The sequence below is a fragment of the Hyperoodon ampullatus genome, assembly GCF_949752795.1.
Source record: "Hyperoodon ampullatus genome assembly, chromosome: 4".
Taxonomy (NCBI): domain Eukaryota; kingdom Metazoa; phylum Chordata; class Mammalia; order Artiodactyla; family Ziphiidae; genus Hyperoodon; species Hyperoodon ampullatus.
In genome coordinates this window covers 122,564,235-122,584,048 of record NC_136917.1, presented here as the reverse complement: position 1 = coordinate 122,584,048, position 19,814 = coordinate 122,564,235, and the positions used below count along the sequence as shown (strand labels likewise).

Below are 19,814 nucleotides of genomic sequence, written 5' to 3'. Positions count from 1 at the left end.
ACTTTGAGGGAGAGGATTCTGTCTTTGCAGTGAGAACAGAATTCAATCTTAGGGAAGAAGCAATTAAAACCCCAAAGCCTTTTATTGCTTTTGATGCTTATAAAAAAAAAAGGCAAAAACTCCACTGTACTTTAATATTTTCTGCTAATTAACTGTCACAAATGTGATACCATTAAGTTTGGAGTCTCTTTGGTTAACTTCAAAGTCATTAACACACACTGTGCGGCCCTCCCAATTGATTTTGGAAAAAGGAACCACATTGAGAGATCTGTAATCAGTGTTTCCAAGGATTTTGTTTCTCATACAATCTAATCCTAATTTAAGGAACATTTGGTCTTTTTCTCTGGGTAACAAGCACCAGCCCTCCTAATGCTCAGAGTTGAGGGTGTCAGGGTTGTCTTAATGCCAGGTGTACCTTTGGATACACTGCTCCAAAGCTGACTTTGGAGCTTGCAAACTTCACTACTATTTTTGGAGAGTATCAGGAATGTATTTAGCTGCAAATAACTGCAAACGCAACTAACAGCAGCTTAAGTAAATAAGGACTTATTATTTCTCACATAAAAATGTTTTTTTAGTTGAGTGTCCAGGGCTGGTGCAGTATGGGAAAGGGTCATCAAGGCTACTTTGTCTTTGCTATACTATCCTTAATGTGAGACCACTGACCTTGGGCAAATCACAATGTAACTTTTCCAAGGTTCAGTTTCCCCATCAGAAAAAAATGGTGGTCACCCTTCCTATAACTGCAGGGTAGGGGTAAGGCTTAAATGAAACCCTGTAGGAGAAAATGAGTAGCACAGGGCCTGGCACCCACTAGATTTCTTGCATCACAGGAGCAGCCCAGCAGCACCAGTTTTCATGGGGGATGGGGGGAAGGTGTGAAGCAAGAAATAGGAGATCCTACCTTACTCTGTATTCTTCAATCTCAGGGTTCCCAATTCCAGTGTACTTTCAGCTGGTGCTATTTGAAATAGCACATTGGAGAAAATAACTTCCAAAAAAGTCCATTATCGTACCCTTTAACAAATAGAACCTATTACTTACTAAGTAAAATATATCCTTTGTAAGGCAATTGTTTATTTTATTCTGTGACCTCTTTACAATAAATTTCAGTACCATTAAAGGCTTAAGACACATTATTGATTATTTGAATATGTGTGTCATTAATCTTCCATCACCCTCATACATTTTGTATGTACATTTTAAACATCGTCTTTTGCATTTAGATGGAGAAGAGTGGTTTCAGAAGAAAGCAGACTTGTGTGTATAAGCTTCATATAGCACTTCAAGAGCTCCCTTGAGCTGATTTGCCTGTAAATTTCTACACTAAAATGGGCTTTCAGAATAGTGACTGCTAGATAAACTATAGAGTATCTTTAGTAAATAAAAATGATTAATCAGCTGGATGAATTCACTATCACTGGTCAAATAGTCTCATCCAGTTCTGTTTCCTGGTTCTATAAAAAGCCTTTTTCTTTTTGTATTAAGGTTGTCTGTAATTTTAATAGAACCTTTGAATTATTATCTGATTTTTGAAAATTGGTTCATAAAAGGATATTGATTCTTTAAATTAGGGGTGGTTGAAATATTGTTTATGGGCCAGCAGTCTCCTTTGATGGACCCTGGAAACCTCAGTCAAGAAAACTTATCTTAAATCTGTGCTACGATACTCTTAAAAAAAAACCAAACAATAACAACTCTTAATGACTGACTCTGGATTGGACAGTAACGTTGGTGTGGAAATGCAGGGGAACCAACAGGTAAAACAGAAAATCTGTTAAGCAGGGTCTTTTCTAGTTTTGCCAGTCATTGATATTCATTTCTTTCCCAGGGCATTTTCCTGGGTAATGAGAAGATTCTAAAATCAAATAAGGCTTTTGAACAGTGAAGATGTTTGCCACTGTTCTGTTGAAGAATCCTATAGATTTGTAGTGATCCTAAGAGGTGTCTCATATCCACTATATTAACTATCCTTTTAGAAGCTTATGAACATTGTAGCTTTTATTGATTCCAGGGAATTGTACCCAACAGTAAGCAATAAAAGTCCATAGTAACTTTCTTCCCATATAGGAGTGTGCAGATCAATATTTTGAATTTACTGTAATTTGCTGGTAACGGATGGAAGACCTGAAAAAATTGTGAAGCCTTGCAGGGCACAGCTGTGCGGTGTTGCCTTTTTATCTAAGCTCACCGTAGGTCACAGGCTTTCCCAAGTAACAAGAAACATAGTTAAGTGGCAGGGCTGATACGCGTATTTATCAAGAGCCTTCATAAGTCTCTTCTAAGGGAAAAAAGAGAATCACAAAACTTGTCCACGGTGACCTTAATTTTATAGTCCTGAAGGACCTCTAAATGTGCAGTCTTAAGGGCAATTAAAATTTTAAATATCCAGCATTTGTGTTTGATCTCCTTCTGCTAAAGGAATTTTTTCTGCTGATTAGTAACAGGGTGTGTGATTTCACTGAAGCCTGATTTGCTTGGAATCTTCCAATTGTTCGACAGAACTGTGCCCAGGTTCTGCATTCAGAGAGGACAAGGTAGGCGACCTGGGCGCTTGCTCTTTGATTTTACCCATTCCAGCTCTTCACTTGTGCCCCAGGTGGCACATCTGATTCGAGTATCACACTTCAATAGTAATGGCTGACACCTAGGGTGCTGGTGTGTTCAGGAACTGTGCTACATGCAGGATGTGCGTTCTCAGTAGTCTTCTCAACACCTTATGGCATCAATTGTAATATCCTCATTTTATAACTTAGAAGACTAAGTCTTAGAGAAGTTAAAGAGATTTTTCAAGGACATTTTCCAGCGTTGACTTACATTAGAATATAGGTATATCTGACTCTAGATCCTATTCACTTCATCACTATGAAGTATACAATGGGCTTAAATAAGTATTTTTGTTTAGCATAAAGTTTGGCTGATCTAATGTACATTTTCTTGTTTTGCTTCCTTTGTTGCAAAGGTCTTGTTTTGCTTCCTTTGTTGCAAAGGTTTGCTTCCTTTGTTGATTTTTTTTATTTTTATTTTTTATTTAATCAGTTATACATATACATATGTTCCCATATCCCCTCCCTTTTGCATCTCCCTCCTCTCATTTGATCAAAAGTGACACACTTTTGCTTGAAAGAGACAGTATTTTGTTCTTTAAGAAGAAACTGAAGACATAAAATACCGTATGACTGTGGGCTGGAAGCTCCTAATCTTGAGGAAATAAATGCACCTCATTTAGTATATAGTAAGCACTCAATAAACTGGAGATCTTATTAACATTAAATACTAGTTATTACTCAGCAAACCCTGCAGAGAAACATGGAGACTTAGGAGGCAGATTTCCCTTGTATAATACTGAATTGGAAGGCAGTATATATATATAAATGTGAGATTCCCAAGCTTGATTTTTTGATGTCAAGGGTGTAGTTAGGAAGCATCAAAACCCCTAGTAATTGGCTGGAAAGGAAGCTTGTTTCATTTGTTCATTGACTTGGGGTTAACTGATGATTTGACTTGTTATTGCTTTTTCTACTTAAAAAGGTCTGTGTTAAAAGTAATGTGTTTGCAAGGCTTTGCTTCAAATAAAACCAGAGTCTATAAAAATAACTTGTGTGAAATTTGCTTAGAAAGAGCTGCAAAGCTGCGTTGTAACATTCCTTTCTAAGAGTAATTGCCAGTGTGTTATCAGCTATGAATGCAACTTGATAGCCTACATGAGGGGAGTCTGTGGTACAGATACACCAAATCTTACTAGGTGATGAAAAATAATTCAACTGCTCTGCACTCAGACTGCTGCAGATTCAAAGACAAGCTAAGCCATTTACCATCTCTGTGACCTTGTGTTGCTACTTAACTGGTCTGTGCCTCAGTTCTGTCAAACAGAAATAATAGTGAAAATTAAGATAATGTACATCACCATTGCAGTAAACATTAGGGACTGTTACTAGATGGGTGAAGGCAGATGGGCTTAGTAAAGAAAAACATTCCCACCAATTGTGTAAAAATTTTAAAGTGGAGGAGGGGTTTGTGATGAATGATATTTAACTTTCATGCAAGAAAGACCTGCGATGCCCACCTTTGCTCTTATCTTACTTTGCAAATCTATCCCACATTCCCTCCCATCTGGGACTCTCTGGTCTAAATTAAATGGTTTTGCCATCCCCTTATCCACATTCAGATTTCCATTATTTAACTTTTGGATGGCCCTCTTCCCTAATCTCTGGATGGAGCCCTGCCCTTAGCTCCTAATGTTCTAAGCCTTCCCAGGAGTTAAGCATTTCTTTTCAACTCCCGTAGATCCTATACACACGCTTCTCTCTTGAATTTGCCCCTCCCCTCTTTCCCCACTTCCTCTTTCTTAGTCCTGGCACTGGGCTATGCTTCCGGGACAATTGAATAAGCCTCTGAGTTAATTTCCCGTGTGTCTTCCATAAGCCATTTGACACCTTGATACCAGAGTGATCCTTTTTGACATGTAAGTTTGACCATCTTATTCTCCTACTTAAAATGTTCCATGAGCTCCGCATTGCCTATAGGATAAAGACAGACTCTTCCAAAACCCTTCTATGATTTGCCTTGTCCCTGCCTCTGTTCTCATGTCCTGTTGGTTTTTTCTTTCTACCCTCAGTTCCGGCCATTCCAAGTTTACTAAGAGCTGTGTACTGTTTCACTCCGCTGTACTTTGCAGCATCTATTCCCTCTTCTGGAATGCCCCTTTCCTCACCCACTCCTGAGGCTGCCTAGCCAACTCCCAGAGCCCGTGGAAGAAAAACCAGGCTTAAGTATTGCATCACTTGGGAATATTTGAATTGTAAGGAACAGAAACCACAGGTTAAACTGGTTCGAACAATAAAGGGACTCGATTGACTCACGTAACTGAGAAATCCAGGTATAAGCAAGACTAGATCCATTGTTTCAAAGACATCACCCAAGACCTAGTTTCTACCTGTCTTTCTTTTCTGTCAGCTTCTACCCTGCGGCTGTCATTAGCTTCTTGGGGTTAATGATCCTCCTTTCCTGTTAACTCTCTTGGAAAAAGGAAGGCATTCTTTCCCAGGAGCCTGGAGCAAACATTGTTTTGCATCTTGTTTTCCCAGATTGAATCAGATGCCATCTTTGAACCAAATTACTCTGGCTCAGACAATGAACTTTGTCATTAGCTTAATTTAACCTGAGCTAAGCCTGGAGGTTGAGAATAGCTCAATTCCACCAGATTTTGTTATCGTGAATAATGGGGAATACCACTGGGCAAGAAACAATCCTGACTCTCCTTAAAGAAAACTGATCACCACCCCCGCCTTGGTACTATTGAAAAAACCGCTATTCCAGCCCTTTCCACACTATATTCTAAAGCAAGCCAAGTCCTTTATCCCCAGTGCGTGGCATAGCACTTGCCTCAGCAGCCTTTACTAAAAAGTGTGCAATTGGATAAAAGAACCCCATTTTGCTTGCTTTAATCCCCACGTGTGCCCCTTGTTTTCACCTTTGGCAGAAGATCTTGTCTTCTCTGTTTCTGAAATTACAGAACCCCAAGTAAATTGCTTCAGTTTTCCTTTGTTCTTCTTTAAAAGGTACCTGTTTGTACTTGTACTTTTCTTCCTCTTTAGAGGAAAAGCTGCCCTCCTTTTTTTTTTTTTTTAAATTAAAGCCAACCCTCTGTGCTCATGTCCTCATTCAGACTCCCCTCCCTGTGGTTCACACCACCACTCTGGCCTGCTCTCCAGCACTTTCGCATTGGAGTGTAGGGGGAAAATTGGGGCTGGGTGTCATAGGTTCGCATTTTGCTTCCACCATCTCCTGGCTTTGCGATCCTGGGCAATTGCTTATCTCTGGGCTTTCCATGGGAAGACTGGCATGTCCTGCCAAACAGCCAGGTGAGTTTGTTAAAAATTTCTTAGACTCCATTTCAGATAGGATTTTATAAAACTCAAAGAGCCAGACACCCATATTGTGGCTGAGAAACTCTGTGTATGGAAAGGACCTGTGAGGCGAATGCCTAGTCTTGGGGACGATGGCCGTTGATTTGAATTCACGGCAGAAAAAGCCAACCCAGAAAGAAAGGAAGGCAGTAACTACTTCTGTTTTTTTGGAGAAAGTGAGTATGTGGTTGTGATAGAGTAAAATTTACATGAAAACGCAACAAGGATTTTGTGTGTGTACGTTTCACGGTTTATTTTGTTGAACTTTACTACCACAGGTAAATATGTTAAAGTGCACTGTGGTTATAGACACAGAAACAGAATGAAATAAAACCTGCAAGAAAGGAGAGGTCCTTTAGGGTTCTCCACCCATCTCACATTCCCACTGAGTGGTGTTTTACAGGATGAATGGTTTGAATGTCCAAGCATCTCTGTAGAGGTCTACCTACTGCTTCTCCAGCTTCATTCTACAGACTTTTATGCACAGAGCTATGTACTGTATGGGCAATTCACTGGATTTTTCAAGAGGTTTGAACATAAGCCCCTTTTGTGTGCAGCTGTATTTCAGAACCAAGCCTGGTTCTGTAAGATCTGGTTCTGTGGTGTGAACTTTTCTGTCCTCTGCTTCTGCCTTCACAAGTAACTCAGAAATGGAAGCCAGAAAAATGGGGCCAAAAACATCCTTTTAAAAGAGCCAATCTCTTGCTGAGCCTATACCCCTAGCTAAATTTACACCCCATCAGGTAGGGAGACTTTCATTTGGGGTACCCTTCCTTGCCCTACAGTGCTTCCCACTTGGAAAGGAAATAACAAAAAACCCTAAGACTTCACTACTGTGATGACAGCTAGAAAAGTAGTATTCCATAAAGAAAAAAATCCAAAGGCAAACTAATAGGCCTTAAGGGTACTTAAAAGTACCAGCCGCCATGAAACAACGTATATACACACAACTCCCTCTCCATCTCCAGAGTGGTGTTCAGACATCAGTATTTGTAAAAGCTCCCTGGGTGACACTGATGTGTAGCCGGACTGCATTCAGAGCCACTGCTTGAGCTGAATTATCTCATCCCCTTTTATTTTCTCTCCCCTGTTAACATTTATTCATTCAAATTATACTGCATAATCCTGCACCTGGTATGATATCTCTTTTGCTGTGTGTGTTTCCCCAAGTAGCTTTTAAATTTGTCTTATTTTATTTCCTCCTTACGTGTCCCTAACAGTGCCTGATACACTGCTTCCCGCATCTCGGCTCTTTGAACTCTCTCCCTAAATTAATGGTTTGTCTGTCAATGCAGAGTAGTTGTAGTCACCCTTGATGGTAGGGTGAGGACACCAAGGACTAATTAAGGGACAATGATCACGGGGAAATGCATGAACGTTAAATCAGATCGTTTTCTGGAAAATAGTGAGGGGATGGTAGGTGCTGGCCATCACTGTTCTATTTGTTTGCAGGATGTTGTTTTCGTTTTGTTTTTGGAGGTGGGGGAGGAAGGGCTGGTTACTGAATTCCAAATCCTCTACCCTTTCTTTGGAGGACCTCCCAGAGTATGGGAGGCATGGTGGCCTGGCCACCATGTGCTCATGAAGGGAGCCAGTGTTCCTTGTTTCTGCTCCCTGGGCAGCTAGGGCAGAAACTCAGGCGTGATCATGCTGGCTGACACCCAGCAGTAATGGGACACACACAGGGAGTGGGGACCTGCCAGAGTGCTGAGGGGAAGGTGCTGGGACAGTGGAGAGGTCCTTCCTGGAGGCTGAGCTCTAGTTGAGCCTTGAGCAGCAGAGGTGTCCTAGTGGGCTGTTCCCCAGATGTGGTCATGTTCTCTGGCGGTTAATTTCCTAGTTCCCGCCCATTTTCTGACCTTGTCTGTGCAACAGTCCCGTCACCTGTATGAGAGCTGGTGTCTACCCAGTAGTATTTTTACTTGTTAGCCTCATTCAGTTTGTGTTGTTTGAAGAACCCAGGGCCTGCATAGTTCAGCACATCATTTAACAGGGTGTAGTGTGGAGCAAAATTCTCCCCACTTGTAGAATTTAAGTGGTCCTGTATATATACATATAGGTATATGTGCCCCTTCTTTTTCTGTTCTCTCTTCTCCTGTCACTTCCAGCACACGGTTTTACGTACCATCTTATACAATAATGACTTCAAAGTCTATTTTCAGCCCCGACCTCTCTCCTGAACCCAGGTTCATTTGTCCAACCACCTGCTTGGAATTTTTTCTTTGGATTTCTTACAGACATCTTGGATGTGATGTATCCAGATAGAACCATTCTTCCTTCTAACTCTGCTTGGACAGGCCAAGAACTTTTACTCTTTCTGGCTTTCTCTTCCATCTTCCACATCCAGTTCTTTTGTATATTCTGTAAAAACATATCTCAAACCTGACTGCTTCTCACCATCTTCACTGATGGTCCTAGTCACAAGCTTCTCTCAGATTATTTCTATAAACTTCTAAAATACTGGGTTAAATATGGCCTTAAAATAAGCTTAGAATATTTCGATATTTATCCATAGATTCCATGCCCTAGCCTACACACACACACACACACACACACACACACACACACACACACACACACACACGTCTTTCTTTCTCCTTAGCCCTCTCTTTCTTTTTAGAGAACTTTGAAAAAAAATTGAAATCATTTTAGATTTATAGAAAAGTTGAAGACAGTTGAATCTCTGCATACCCTTCCACCAATTTCCCCTAATGTTAACATCTTATGTAACCTTAATACATTTGTCAAAATTATGAAATTGACATTAGTACATTACTATTAACTAAACACTTTATTTGGATATCACCAGGTTTTCCACTACTGTCCTTTTTATGGCTCAGAATCCAGTCTATGATCCTACATTGCATTTTGTCATCGTTCTCCTGAGTCTTCTCTGGCCTGTGACAGTTTCTCAGTTGTTCCTTGTTTTTCACAACCCTGACAGTTTTAAAGATGTTCTGTAGAATGATCCTCAGTTTGGTTTTCCCTGGTACTTTTCCAGGATGAGACTGGAGTTAAGGATTTTTAGGGAGAATGCCACAGAGGTGAAGTCTCTTCTCATGACGTCGTATCAGGGGCACATGGTATCTATGATTATTGTTGGTATCATTAATGTTGGTTGGTTCAGACGGTGTCTGTCAGGTTTCTCCACTGAAAAGTTGCTACTTTTCCTTTTCCCTCCTCTGTCTTTGGAAGGGAGTCACTAAGTCCAGCCCACTCTCCAGAGGTAGAGAATTAAGCCCCACCTCTTGAAGGAGGGGATATTTTATTTGTAATATAATATTTGTAATATGATATAAAATCTCCTTTCTCTTTTAAATCATAAAGTGGCCCATCAGTTAAAAAGAATAGTTCAAAGATTTCTTAAATACATGTGGCGTGTGTTGCCATGTTGTTTTATTTGTGTATGTATAACTATTAAATACATATTAAATAGTATATATTTTTAAAATTGCTATTGTGGAAATTGTTTGTACATATTAAACGTTGCAGCTATTTCTCAATTGCCTTTATGAACGAGACAAGTTATCTTCTCCTTTTGAGGCCAAGGCTGGCCGAGGAAAGGGGCAGGATCATTTGTTATGCTTTCTTTTCTTCCCAGACTCACAGAAATTCTCTTTCAGTATTTGAGGAATCTGTGTGTTCTCAGTCTTATCAAGAGATCACAAGAAGGTAAACAGAGTTCTTAGATTAACTTTGTCTTTATTTTCAAATGCACGTATTTGCTAGTCAACATTTTTAGAAAGGGGGGCAAAGGAGGTCATATTGTCAAGCAAGTAATGATACACAGCAATTCTAAAAAATATTAGATGTCACTGAAAAATCAATATCAATGAAAATAATTTTAAAATTTTAATATTCTTAAATACACTCATGCATTTCTTTAACCTGTGATGATTAATAATCACATATTTTTTAGTTCAGATGGACGCTACTTGCCCTTTTTTCTCTCTCTGCCCCCTTCCCTTCTCTATTCTTAATCTGATGCTAATTTTTTACACATGTTCCAAATATACTAAGCACAAGCTTTGGTTTATGACCGGAACCAATACCACATGTCTTATCTAATTATGTAAGTATGGTTTAGTGACCTTATCCTGACATTAAGAGAATAAGGACACACACGCACAGTGCCACGAGGATTGGGGCAGTAAGTGCCCTGATATTGCTCATTTGTGTCCAGCCGGTGCAGTGTGATCAGTGGATGGTCCCTCCCCACGCAGCAGGACAGCAGCCCCTCCTGGCTCTGTCTGCAATCGCTTAGCCCTCTTGGTATTTTCAGGCTTTTGCAGCCACTGTTCACAAGGTCTTGGCCACAGCACATTCATTTCTCTCACTTTATTACCATCGCATCTGATTCCAATTTGCTAGCAAATTGAGTTTCCAGTTCCAAGCCTGACATTCAAGCCGTCAGGTGGATTAGCTCCTCAGCCTGGTTAGCACAGACCCTGCAGGTCATTGACAGTAGCCTATTAAATGTCCTGGAACCTCGGCCACCGTCCCGGGGAGCAGCAATGCGGGGTTACCCACTGTGACCTTTCTTCTTGTTTAGAACTCATAATTCTAGACCTGTTGGAAGGGCTTTCTGATTAAAAACAGAGTCGGTTTTCATCCCTTATCTTGCCGTTTCAGCAGTTTCTTCTCATAGGAAAGCAACCAGCCTACAGTCAGGTCATTTGGTGGAATATGATTGACTGAACTCTTTGGGGATCATTTATTTGACCCTTCTCCTCTTATATCTTCTGAGTGATCTGTTTGCGTACAGAACTGAAACAACTTATTTTTTTCTGTTTTTAATGATAGCACCTCAGGTACGCCTCCTTTTCTTTTAATGCTGCTGTCAGATGAACTTACTAAACAGCAGTATTTACTTATTTAATTAAGCTCTAGGCCTTTTGCTATGTAGTGGGTCTCAGTAGTTTCTTTTTTTATTGAAGTTTATTTGATTTATAATGGTGTGTTAGTTTTAGGTGTACAGCACAGGGATTCAGTTATATATATGTATTCCTTTTCAGATCAGTAATTTCTTTTTAAAAGAAACCCTCTGGTGAATGATTACTTCTAGGCAGTTCTCCTTTTTTCTTTTTTTCTTTTTTTAACCTGAATACAAACAGATTTCTCAGTGCTTGTCATAACCCAAGACACACATAGAGACAATTACTCATTGGTGTTCTATTTACATTTCAGTTCCCAAGGAAAACTGTCTTGGTCAAAGACTTTACTCTTCTCATTAGAGGCTTTAGTAAATAAAGGTATATTTATGTTTCAGAATCAGGGAGCCAACTTCAGCAAACGCTATAATTTCTTGGGGCTAATGAAGGATTAAAGAAAAACTCGAAACAAAACAAAACAAAAGCATTTCACCATTGAACCCTGCAGTCCGTGAAAAGAAAATGGTTAGCTATTGGGAGAAGGAAGAAAATACTCTGTCCCTAAAATTGTTTTTTTTTTTTCTTGCAGTTAAACAGTGATCTGATTATTATAACTCTGTATCAAAATATATTTTCCAGTTAATAAGTGAGTAAAGTAATAACTTTGGATAAGTTCTATTTAAGGCAGGATCCTCCTCTGGGCTGTGGCTCTTAAGTCCATTTTTTGTAAGCTGTGATGGAGCAAATTGCATGGTTTAGAAGTAAGATGTGAGGCCACAGGCCATGACAAACATTTAAGGATCCAATAAAAATAGGGAACAGGAAAGGTGAGTTTGAAGCTGAAGGGGAAGCACCTTTCAAAAAATGATGCTTGAGCTCCTGGCAGGCAAAAAAATAAATGATAATTATGGGAAGGAAAGCCCAAATTTAGTCAAGGCTTTCAAATTTTGAGTTAAAATAGCCAGTTGACTCATTACTTCCTATTCTTTAATTATTGTCATCAAGTAATCATTCTCGAGTGCCCAGGCTTCTGAAAGCTCCTTTAGTGGGTGGAGGTATTTCTGTATCCCTTTTTGTTTGTTTGTTTGCTGGGTTATTTTGTTTTATTTTCCCATAGACTCTCTCTAGAAAGGTAGATAATGATCTTAATTTGAGATAAGTGTGAGAGCATCCTTTGAAACTATAAAGCACTATGTTAATTGTTGTTGCTGTCTGGTTACCTTTTTAGAAGTTCGTTAACCTACTTTTAAATATCCTTAATCATAAGTCACATTTGTTTTAAGAAATAATACCAGAAGGAAAACTTTTGCTCTATTTCTTTTTTAAATTATAATCTTTGGTAGACATAATGTTTTGCATGAGTTTATTTCTGTTGGAGGCAAATAGTCTGATTTCACTACCCTTTTCATTTCACCTTTCACTTAATTATAATTCTGCAAAATTTCTCCTCCTCCTTCTGCTTCCTTTTTGGATAAGTTCTTTGGTTGCTCAGATTTCCCTTACCCTTAATTATAGGGTCACGTAGCTCAACTCAGTATTTGGCTGTCATTGCTTTGGGAGGATTGATGTCTTTTCTGCTCTGGAATTTAGGTAAACAGGGTTTGTACGTTAAACACAGTGTATAAAGGGAACAATGTAAGAAGGGATCCAGCATAAAATAATTACACTAAAATCCTTTCAGTATAGAAGATGCCAAATCAAGCGTAATAAGGATGATACATTTTATGTTACCTGTTTGGTATCCTAGTAGTCTAAGGTTAATGTAGCATCTCATATACATGTTTCGTTTTTTCTTTTGCAGAAGGAGCTGAGTCTCCCCAGAAGAGGAAGTCTGTAAGTAGAATAACTTCTTTATTGATTCATTTGTATTCTGGGATACAGTTTGTAATGTCATTATTCTCTGACTTGTTAGCTTTTCAATGGCAATCAGAAGATTAATGATAATCAACTGAATTAAGAAAACACAAAGCTTTGCATTTATTTATAAATGTCAAATATTAATAATTTCAAGATAAGTTGAAGAAAGTTTCCAGGGTTCCTTATGGACATTGTAAGCCAAAATGCATATTTATTCCTGGGATAATCTTTTTTTTTCCCTTTTTACTTTATTTATTTATTTATTTTTATGCAGTAGGTTATTCCTGGGAGAATCTTAAATTTAAAAATTCTATTATGTAATCAAGCAAAAACATTATTTGGTCTGCAGATAGTTTAAAATGATCTGACTAAAGAATTAGTGCTTATCTACATGATCTGGAATTCTATGATCTTTATACTATGAATTTTACGCAGAGTAAATGATATACTTTTGCCTTTGAATTGATGAAGACTTTGCATCAGCTAAATGTCTATTAGATCTAGACCTTACTGCACTGATTCATGTAATGCTCTTATATTAAAATAGCAAATTTGTGAACATTGACTTGATTTCTTTATAGTATGTTTCCACCTTTTATTTTTAAGGCTAATAATATATTTGCATAAATCATAGTTTTTTGCATCAGCAAGTTGCAGAATGAAGTTAATTGCCTTTAATATTCTACTAAGGTAGATTTACTGTCAACTAGTACTGTGTAAGGGCTGGTCTAGAAATATTTGGATTTGGTATCTGATTTATGCTGAATTTAGTGGATGGGGCAATGTCCTTTTAAAAAAAATAAGTATAATATTTAAGATAAGTTCATACAAATCTCAACTTGGAGGATTAGAACGTATGTGGTGACTGTTGTAAGAATTCATTCTTTTGACTCAATTTTGGGAAATTTCAGTCTTTGCGTCTAGGAACCAAAACTTCGTGAACCATGAACATTTTATTACTCTCCATTTTGGTCTGTACTTTTTTAGTTGCCAGGAGGACACTGGATCATTATTCTTGGAGAATGTACCTAAATAAATTCTCTCTCGCTCCCAGCTTACATCTCTGGGCACTACAGGTTAACGGCCTAATAGTTTACCATAGGAAATGTCCTTAGAATCAAAAACTTCCATTCTCCTGCATTATGATTAGGACCCTTTTGCCTAGACTTGTAAAAGTTTGAACTTCTTGATATTTCCCAACATGATGAGAAATCAGAAACAAGAAAAACAGAAATATCTACATAAAATATCTTTGTAGACAAAAATCTCTTTTCCTTCATAATTTTGTATGCTTAAAGCATCTTAGGCTTGTCTTGTATACTTTATTTAAAAACTTTAGAACTTTAGTCAGAGCTTCCTTTTAGCCTTTGTAATAAATGGTGCTTTTTTTCCCCTGTTTAAGTTAGTATGTTTCCTATAAATTATTATTACAATAATGTTAGTTAGCAAAGTAGATTCCTTATACCTACTGAAGGGCCATATCTCATTTTGCACTTGTGTAAGTTTCAATTCTGTTCATGTTAGCTGATAGCCATGAGTTGATGGGGGAAATACATGATAAGGAAAATATTTAAATTTCTGTTTGAGAGCATGGACTCTTTAATTAAAAAAAAATGATGATGGCATCAGTTTGTTTGGAGCACATGCTTTGAATACTTAGTAAGATAGAATTACATTTAAACCAATTAAAATCCCCTCCTAATAAAAATCAGTTGCTCTGTCAATCAGATGATGGGAATAAAAATCATATATATATGTCAACATAAATCTACCTTTTTAAGTGAATTTTGGAAAACTTAATAATTGCAAGTAAAGCAAACAAGAAATAAACATGCTATTTTTAAATTTTCTATTAAATACAAGTATTCCCAAAAGAATTAATGACTTATGACATAGATGTTCTGGGATGTAATGCCACTCTGAGTTTTCAGTGACCACCACACAGGATGCCAGTCATTACTTTCCTCATGCAAGGTTCTTTTATGACTTTGAGAAAAAGAAAATACTTATAAGATAAATGCTCAAGTGATTTTAATACAAATCTGATGAAGAAGAGCACAGGTGTGTTTTTATTAGGTATGGGTGCTAGCCCGCATCATGGTACCTGATCATTAAACCTGTTAACACTTCCTCTGTTTATTTACTGCATAAATGCTTTCAAGTCTTTTATTACCTTCTCCCAGAAAGATTGAGGATTTGATCCTGCTCTTCTGTTGAGTTGTCTTTCCATGTCAACAGCAAGCAACTGTGCAATGTGATGTATTCCTCATTGTCTATGGTACCCGGCAATGCGGTTGAACTTGTTAGAGGGGGTGTACCTTCAGAAAAGCTATGCTCTTGGAAGAAGGCACCTGATTTTGTTATATCTGCCACTTTTAATGTGTATGCCTTGAAGGATAATATTTTAAAAATGCACTTTCATCATTCAGACATATAGATTTATCAGATTTTAAAAAAAATTTAGTATTGTCTATAAAAAATTTTAAGTAAGCTTATACACAATGTTTGTCTGGAATCGTGATAAAAACATATTTGTTATATAAAGCATGTATATATTATATAACAATTAAAGCTTTTACAAATAAAAGAACACAGAAAATAGGCTTTTCTTTTTATTACTAATTGAAAAGTATAAAAAAAGCAACCTATATTCTTTCTAGAAAAAAAGTAATCCAGATCCCCACTAATTTGTAATTTACGATCATTTTCTCAAGGACTAACTTGAAGTCTGTGTTTCACATGTGTTTTAAAAGGTTTTGAAGACAATGATGTGACTTTTCTTTTTTTAATGGTGCAAAGGTCAGCAGACAAGAGAGGTCAAGGGAACTTCTTTCTAGACCTGATGTTACTAAAAAACCAAGTGACCCCCGATCAGTTTTCCAGAGGCTCTTCCAGCCCTTTACCAACATCAAGGTCCCAAATCCCGTTTCTACTCTAGCTCCCTGTATGGGTGGATTTTAGCTAGCTGTCTTCTCCTTACAAAGAGTAGCCATTTTCCCAGATTCTTCTAGCATGTTCTTGTCTTTCTCCTTGGAACAAAAGTTGCCATACTCTCTGCTGCCTTTCCTCTCAGCTACCTGTCAAAATCTGTATATCCTTTGAATAAATCATGATATAGTCATACAATGAAATACTCTACAGCGGGTAGGATAATTGAACTAAAGAAGATGCATCAACAAGTATAATTATAAAAAAAAACAATGCTGAGCAAAAGCTAAAAGCAAATTCCAGGTACAAGACAACATTTATGTTGTAAAGTTTCTACTAACAGCTAATCTAAACTGTTCATATTTATTAAAAAGTTCCTAGTGTTGTGGGTCCCTTAACTAGTCTTTTGGACTTGGGCCCTAAAATGACATTTCGAAGTGGCAAAGCTCTCTGGGTGGTGTTTGTTTTCAGACAGGGAAAGTGGAAAAAGAGTAAAAGCCCAAGGTGTGAGCTAATGGATGGTTCGGAGCAAAACCAAGGTCCCCTTTAATTTTAAAGGACCCCCTCATGTTTTGTTAATTGCTCAAATAAACAGCTCTCTAGTACAGAGGGAGCTTCTTTTCTTCTCCAAATTCCCTGGAGAGAGGGGCAGGAAATTGGCTGGGGCCAGCTCCCTTGCCTCCTCCTATGTTGATTTTTAATGATCTTTAAGATCCCCCTAAGCACCTCCCCGCCCCCCGCACAGAGAAAGAAACTGCACTATCTCTTCTTAGCAAGTAAATTCTCCTTGCTACCCAAAATTAAAATAGCCTTTCTTCTACGTCTTTAAATTGTGAGCATGAGTGCATTGTTTCATGGAGCCCTGTAGTTCAGGGATCCATGGGACTATCTGCAGTTATCACTTTATTTTAGTAGAACAGTGACTGACACTTGGTCAGTTAGTTTCTTGGCTTTATGTTGTTTGGCCACACACATCTAGCAGCAGAAACCCAAAGCAGAAAGCAGCTCATCCTGTGCACAGAAGGCCTGGAGAAGTATGTTTCTGCATGCTGAGGAATTTCTGGGAGTATTGAAAGTATTAAAAGTAATTTAGGAGTCTTCTCAGCTTAATTTCAATTTCTCAACCTAGCAACAATACTAGTGTTTAGCAACTATTTCTCTCCATAGAGTTTTGTCCCTTCTCCGTTCCCCTTTTCCTTTTATCATTATTCTGAAATGGTTGGGGTCTAGTAGGGCTGGCCACGGACTAAGTAGCGTGAGGTGCTGCTGGCATACAATGATTTCAGGTCTGCTAGGAGGTCCATCTTCCTCTCCACAAAGAAAACGGGCATCTTAAAACACACTTACCACGGTGCCAGACATCCATTCAGTTGGATCTGAAAGAACTGAAATTCATTCAGTTGGATATTAAAGGTATTTTCTCCTCGGGGTCTCATTGAAATTTACATACCTTTGGGCACGGTATCCCTGAGCTGCATTTAGCACAGCAGAACACGAGTCATTAATGGGACGCTTCTGGGGGTCTGGCGAGCTGCTGTCAAGAACCATTTTGCCACATGGATAGGTTAACAAGTATATGAAAAAGGTGATAAACTTGTCTCACGTCTTTCCCATATTGTCTCTCTTGGGCAGGAGCAGGAAAGGGTGTTTGGATGGGATGGAAGACTGGAGTGAGCCACAGAGGGAGAGAGTGTTGTCACAGTGCTTAGGATGACAGAGGCAGAGGACCCTGAGGGTTACTGGAAGCTTCTGGGTGGAGCGGGGCCTGCTGGACTCAGAAGACAGTTTGTCTCACTGTAATTAGATTGAACTGGGTGCACTGGATTAGGATATTTCTTAGGTTGAAATTCCTCATTTTGAGACAAGATAGGAAATGACCTTCTATGTAATTGGAGAGGCTCATGTGGATGTCATTGGCATCTGTAGGTGTGTGTATTTTTCAAAAAGAAGACGTATGTTCAGGCCAGTTGTATTTCAGCCAGAACATGCTGCCTTGATGGGCTGTTTAGAAAAGCAGTTTGAGTAAAATGAGGTTATTTCTAGAATGCAAGGAGAGGGAATCACCTTGGTTTTACAATGGAGTCAAATTAGATTTACAAGATTTTCAGTAAGGTGAAGGTAACATTTTCTGAAAGTGAGGGAAAGGGCTTAATTCAAGCAAAATAAAGAGCATGTAAACTGTATTTGGATAAGTTTTAAAATAAATTTAGTTTTCTTCTTAGTACTTTCTTCTCTCCTACCCCCACAAATATTGAAACAACAAGAATTCAAAATGCCTATCGTCGAAGCCAAATGGAAGTCCAGTGTCATTTTGAATGTTAGAAACCCAGAAACAAAATGAAGAAAAAATTGAGTGTTGCATCTGAATTAGCATTTAAAGTGGCATGTTTATATAAAAACAGAATGGTGTAATATATCCTGAGAGTAAAGAGAGGATTTCAGACTGTGAAAGAATGTCAATTACATTTATATATTCATCGAAAAGCCAGTTTGGTATGTGGTATGTATTTGCAGCATCCTGTATCACGCCTGCATTCATCTTCTGTGAGGGGGCTGGGGGAGGAGACCTGGGAGATAGAAACAATGTAGAATTGATCTTCTCACCTTTGAAAATTATTAGGAAGACCTTAGTTTTGCTCCATGGGAGGGAGAATTGGGTCACCTAGGGAGGTTTATCAAAATACGTGTGTGTGTGTGTGCATGCATTTCCAAACACACTTGGGAGTACAAATCAGAATCTGCACTTATGTGCGTTGGGGGCAGAGGCAGCGGGAGCACTGAGGCTTGTGGACTTTCAACCCATTCTCAGGGTGAATCTAAAATGCCACCCCTAGATGGGAACTGCTGTTCTTAGGAGAGCTTCAGGGTGTGTGTAATGGCAAAGTGGGCTTCTGGATGTCCAAAGGCATGAGGGTAAATTCTCTATTTCATATGTCTTAGAATGACTTTTTAGCAAGCGTGAGTCAGACAGGAATTTGGAGAATTTTTCAGGGAGCATCTTTTCAGCAAGCCTTGTGGAGGGTGGCCCACTGCAGCAGGTGGGTGCCTGCACTTTCTCACTAAAAGCTACCTTCTCAGGTCTTTTATTCAGTAGGCATTTCAGAGCCACACTGCCTGGGTTCAATCCTACCTCTGCTGTTTAACCAGCCTGTGACCTTCAGAAGGTTACTTAACCTCTATGTGTCTTTGTTTCCTCATCCATAAAAGTATGTATGCAGGGCTTCCCTGGTGGCGCAGTGGTTGAGAGTCCGCCTGCCGATGCAGGGGACATGGGTTCGTGCCCCGGTCCGGGAGGATCCCACATGCCGCGGAGCGGCTGGGCCCGTGAGCCATGGCCGCTGGGCCTGTGCATTCGGAGCCTGTGCTCCGCAGCGGGAAAGGCCACAGCGGTGAGGGGCCCACGTACTGCAAAAAAAAAAAAAAAGTATGTATACTATTCTATCCTGGAATGTTTTGAGGATTAAATTAGTTAATATCTGTAAAATGTTTATAACCGTGCCTGACATGCAGTAAGCTCTATATAAGTGTTTTATTAAATAAACCGCAATGGGAATTAAGGCCCCCCCTCCGACTTATTTTTGTCTGATAATGTTAGGCAAAAGACTGCCGGTAGGCTGAGGAAGCTCCCTTAAAGCCAGATTATTTGAGTAGCATTTTCTGGGGTGGGGGGACAACTTCGTTTACCAGCCCTTCCATCAGGGGAGAGGTGTTACATAGGGTGTCTGACCCCGTATCCTTGGGTAAATCTTTCCTGTGTCCCTCCACAGTCAACACTGGTATCAGGAGGTTTCTAGGTGTGTGAGGGAGACAGACCCCACCCATGTTCTGTATCATGAGGCTGAGAGGGAACTCCCTGTGCTCAGTGGCCCCTCTTCTAGAACAGTCCATCACTAGAAACCTGCCCATCCTTCTCAGCATAGTATATAGGTTACTTCTCGAAACTGTGTTTTGAGACAGACAGGTATTGAAGAAAATGAAGTGGGATATTATAGATGTCCACTTAGAAAAGTTTAATCATGGGATTTCAGAGCTGGAAGAAACCTTAACAGAAAACGAATTTTAAATACCTTTGTTTGGTAAGTGAAGAACCAACAACTTGGAGGACTTGAGATTTGCTTGCACTCAGACTGTTTCTTCACTGTGAACTGTGGCCACAATTTAGGGGTCCCACCCACCAGCGACTGGAAAGCAAACTTTCCTTTTTCAGGGCAATACATTTGAGTTAGAAAAAGATAATGAGCAAGGGTGT

The 19,814-nt window shown here is 39.1% G+C and overlaps 1 protein-coding gene across 5 annotated transcripts in view; it reads left to right on the top strand.

Annotated features, from left to right (window-relative positions):
* MAST4 (microtubule associated serine/threonine kinase family member 4) overlaps positions 1–19,814 on the top strand; it is a gene marked incomplete at its 5' end in the record, with an annotated part of 573,576 nt that overhangs the window by 296,278 nt on the left and 257,484 nt on the right. For all 5 annotated transcript variants that reach the window (XM_079703236.1, XM_079703235.1, XM_079703242.1 and 2 more), the window contains one exon: positions 12,582–12,613. In XM_079703236.1, coding sequence (XP_079559362.1) covers positions 12,582–12,613 — 32 coding nt within the window. The remainder of the gene's footprint in view (positions 1–12,581; positions 12,614–19,814) is intronic.